Source organism: Macrobrachium nipponense, chromosome 38, assembly GCF_015104395.2.
Source record: "Macrobrachium nipponense isolate FS-2020 chromosome 38, ASM1510439v2, whole genome shotgun sequence".
In the NCBI taxonomy this organism is placed as follows: Eukaryota; Metazoa; Arthropoda; class Malacostraca; order Decapoda; family Palaemonidae; genus Macrobrachium; species Macrobrachium nipponense.
The window spans coordinates 38,698,424-38,703,423 of NC_061098.1; the positions used below are offsets into that span (position 1 = coordinate 38,698,424).

Here is a 5,000-nt window from a genome sequence, read left to right on the forward strand (position 1 = left end):
ATATTGAGGGAAAGGAAAATGTGTCTTCTTCGAGTAGGTCTGCAGCAAGGAGGCATTCGCGCATGTGTTGGAAGTGCCTGTTCTCATGATTGTTCGAAAATCCCCAGGCGTGTTATGGAACTCTGCATGTGCCGTCGCGTCACTAGAAACCCTTAAATATATATATATATATATATATATATATATATATATATATATATATATATATATATATATATATATATATATATGCCCTGAGGAAGTAGAGAAATCAGATCATCAGGGAGAGATAAGAGAAGATGGAAGAGACGAAGGATAAGAGAGGAAGAGGACGCACGAGACTGTGACCGGAAAAAAGTTAAGTCGTCCATTTGAGAGAGAGAGAGAGAGAGAGAGAGAGAGAGAGAGAGAGATTCCGATGTTGAGCAACCCTTCATAGAAGAAACGTCCTACAAGTGGTTTTGAGGAGTAACCCGTCCTTCGAGTTTCAAGACAAGACATTTCTTTCTGCAGTATGAAGTCAAGAAGCTGTCTGAAGTTCTGCTGTCTCCTTTTGTGAAGCCGTTGCTTCAAGCACTGATTTTCGACAGCTGCAAAACTGGCCAGCAAGTATTTCATTACTGCACTGTTTCCACAGTTCACATATTGTAAGAATTTACTCTTGTTATGTAAATAGGAGAAACCATTCTGCATTTATCCTTGTTAGTAAGCTTGTAAATAAACTTCTGTTCTGTTCGAGTTTCTTTCTATATTCATATCCCCAGTTTCAAGTGTTGTTGTTGAATCCTTTTTGTTTATTATAATTAAGAACCTGTAGCAGACCTCGGTGTCCGTAACACATAGACCATCGGAAAATCTAACCCTTTTGCATTTACTTACTCAAACACCTTAGCCAAATCCCTGATTAACATTCAACAAAAGACATCCCCCAAGGACACAGGCGTTTACGAAATCCCATGCCTGGACTGTGACCAATCTTACATCTGAATTTCAGGAAAATCACTTCCCCAGAGATTAATACAACATAAACGGTCTGTTAGGTATGGACAACCGAGCTCAGCTATTTTTAACCGTGTAAATAACCGTAACCATAGAATAAACTGTAATTTGTCACGGATAATTTATAGCAGAAACTGTCGATACAAGAGCCAGATGATAGAGTCAGCCTTTATTAAACAAAGACAGGTAATGAACATCTCAAAGGGCATCCGGGATTCAAATGTCATAGACAAAATCTTCCTTCAACCAATGTGTAAGAGAATTAAAGAGTTATTATCGGTGGGGATGACCAAAAAACTTCTTACCTGTGGACTGCCTTTTCTGTAAATACTGCTTTTTCTGTAACTTTTCTCATTCATTACCCACCTGAAGAGAGAGATAGCAGTCTCTGAAATATATTACTTTCTTACTATATTTTGGCCTTTTTTATGGCTCCTTTTATTATATATATATATATATATATTATATATATATATATATATATATATATATATATATATATATATATATTATATATAATATATATATATATATATATATATGTCGCGGTGTTTCTTGAAAGCGACTCTGGGGAACCTCATGTCTGAAGATTCTTATTATTTCAGTGCACAGGTTTAGGATATTCCACTTACTTGCGTGAGTTACTCATAAAATTTTATTTTATTAATTATTTTTTAGATTTTTATCATTTCTGTTCTTGTTATTTGAAGCAGAGGAAGGTCAGACATTAAACTGGAAATTGCACTGGAATGACTCGGGAATAGATGAGAGCTCTACGGAAGGAATCCAAAAAAAAAAATGGAGCCATCATCATTATAGAAGTGATTCTCAGTCGCCTTCAAAAAAAATATTGGCCTGGGTAAGCCTCCTATCATGTAAGTTATTTTGATGTGAAGTAGTTGTTAGATTTTTTTCATTCTATAATACCTTGATTCATGAAACGAGACTGATAAACTCGGATATGATGCAGGAAAGTTGACTTAAATTACAGTAGATAGAAAGAGACACTTGGCCACGTTCATAGGCGACGAAGGCTTACTTTTGTAACAGGATTAAGAAAGGATTAGTTTTCCACGCTTTCAAATCAGCATATATGCATCCGTGAATCACTTATGAGCGCGGCTCCGGTGCAATGAGGTAGAAGAAAGAACTGTGACCTTACGATCTTTTAGAGGTAATGTCATCAATTTGCCAATGAACCTCTGCTCCACTTAATAAGGAGACATATCTCGTATCAAGTCCTTGTGGATCTGAGAAGATTGGTAAATCCTCCAGGTTGGTTCCGTTTATTACCTAGAAGGGAAAATTTAGATCAGAGGCAGAAGATTGGGAGCTCTTTCATATTTTGTGGTAGAGCTAGTTATAAATATATGTGCGTACAAAGCTCCCCTATAACACACGCAAACACACACATTTATTTATATATATATTATATATAGTATATATATATATATATATATATATATATATATATAGATATATATATATATATATATATATATATATATATATATATATATATATAGTATATATATATATATATATATATATATATATATATGTATATATATATATATATATATATATATATATATATATATATATATATATATATATATATATCTAATATATATATATATATATATATATATATATATATATATATATATATATATATATATATATATATGATCATAATATATATATATATATATATATATATATATATATATATATATATGAATAACTTGATCACATAATATATAAAACGTGATGCTATGTATACATAAAGGTTTTTGCCGCGAAGGAAAAAAATTAAAAAGCGAGATATCCGAGTACTTTCAGTCTTGTTCAGCTGAACAAGACCGAAAATACTCTGATATCTCGCTTTTCATTTTTTCTTTCGTGGCAAAAAACCTTTATATATATATATATATATATATATATATATATATATATATATATATATATATATATATATATGTATATATATATATATATATTTATATATATATATATATATATATATATATATATATATATATATATATATATATATATATATATTTATATATATATATATATATATATATATATCTATATATATATATATATATATATATATATATATATATATATATATATATATATATATATATATATATATATATATATATATGAATAATTATCACATCACCGTGGTTCATATAGATCATTCGAGCTACAAATGTCCTTTAATATCTAATTCGCTCTACCTCGGAATCGATGTATTTTCATATATGTACCAAAGGGGAATTTTTTGTTGATAATAATTTCGTCCTCTCATAGGATCGAACCACCGTCCAGTGGACGGGAGCCAAAACAGGATGGCCTTTTGACGTTATCAAGTTGGCCAGCAGAGAGGCTATGTTTATATCGATTCTGGCCTTACAAATTCACCGTCGAACTCGGTGTTTTCGTAATTAGAATCGATATGAAACCCCCTCTACCATGTTAGCCAATTCAAACGTTTGACGCACGTAGCCTTGTAATGAATAATTATCACATCACCGTGATTCATATAGATCAGTCGAGCTACAAATGTCCTTTAATATTTAATGCGCTCTACCTTGGAATTGATATATTTTCATATATGTACCGAAGGGGAAATTTTTTTTTATAATAATTTCATCCCCTTATGGGATCGAACCACCATCCAGTGCACGGGAACGAAATCACTAGGCCGTCCTAATTTTGTTCCCTCCGTCCACTGGACGGTGGTTCAATCTCATGAGGGGACGAAATTATTATCACAAAAATTTCCCTTCGGTACATATAAGAAATATATCAATTCCGAGGTAGAGCGAATTAGATATTAAAGGACATTTGTAGCTCGAATAATCTATATGAATCACCGTGATGTGATTATTATTCATTACAAGGCTACTTGGGTCATCGTTCGAATTGGGAAAAACATGGTAGGACGGGGTCTTTCATATCGACTCTAATTTCGAAAACACTGAGTTCGACGGTGATTTGTAAGGCCAGAATCGATATAAACTTATAGCCTCTCTGTTGATAACGTCACTAGGCCGTACTGATTTCGTTCCCGTCCACTGGACAGTGGTTCGATCCCTGAGGGGTGGGACGAAATTATTATCAAGAAAATATTATCAACATATATGAAAAATATATCAATTCCGAGGTAGAGCGATTAGATATTAAAGGATATTTGTAGCTCGAATGGAATTTATATATATATATATATATATATATATATATATATATATATATATATATATATATATATGATATTACTACAAAATTGGCAGTTCCGCTATATTAACTTTTTTGGGTTAATTAAAATACTTGTGAAGTTCTTCCTTTTCTTTTACAGCCAGAGTAAATCTCATTATACGGACATAGCTCACCTTTGTTCCTATGAGAAGGGGCATCCACTGTGATGTCCATTTGAATGATTCTAACTTTCCTTTGATTATTTCTTTTCCTAGATCAGACACTGTGTACTTGATATTTGGCCATGGGTTTTCAGTCCTGAAACCTACGACGCCGGTGTCACTGTTCGGCAGACGAAAAACTGCTGGTTGGCCGTTTGATGTAGTCTGGACCGCCGATTCTGTCAAGGAATAGTAACAATAATGAAGTTTACAGTGACTTTCCTGGTAAAGACAAGATGACAATAATAATAATAATAATAATAATAATAATAATAATAATAATAATAATAATAATAATAATAATAATAATACACATTGCTCTGCAGTTTAAGATAAATTTATTGAATGTTCTATAAAGACCTCGCAATAGGAAGTCTTCACGTTTGTCCATTAATCTTGAGATAATTGCACGTCCAAATATGAGGTCATGCTAGATTGCGACAAGGTAATCGACGCTGAGGCAAGAGCAGAGGAAAGAAGTTTTTATTTTGGCAGCTGGATACTTCAGTTTGCATGAAACTTTCAGCATCCTGCTGGAGGACTTCCAATGCAGGCATCCCAGGTAACATAGTGGCAGGTACATAT

At 32.3% G+C, this 5,000-nt stretch overlaps 1 protein-coding gene across 1 annotated transcript in view; it reads right to left on the reverse strand.

Moving 5' to 3' along the window:
- The window catches only part of LOC135209447 (uncharacterized), a 25,577-nt gene that overhangs the window by 12,515 nt on the left and 8,062 nt on the right, over positions 1-5,000 (reverse strand). The window contains exons 2-3 of the mRNA XM_064242120.1: positions 4,389-4,594; positions 2,141-2,271 (exon numbers count right to left, since the gene is read on the reverse strand). Of these exons, the coding sequence (XP_064098190.1) occupies positions 2,141-2,162 (22 nt within the window). The 5' untranslated portion in view covers positions 2,163-2,271; positions 4,389-4,594. The remainder of the gene's footprint in view (positions 1-2,140; positions 2,272-4,388; positions 4,595-5,000) is intronic.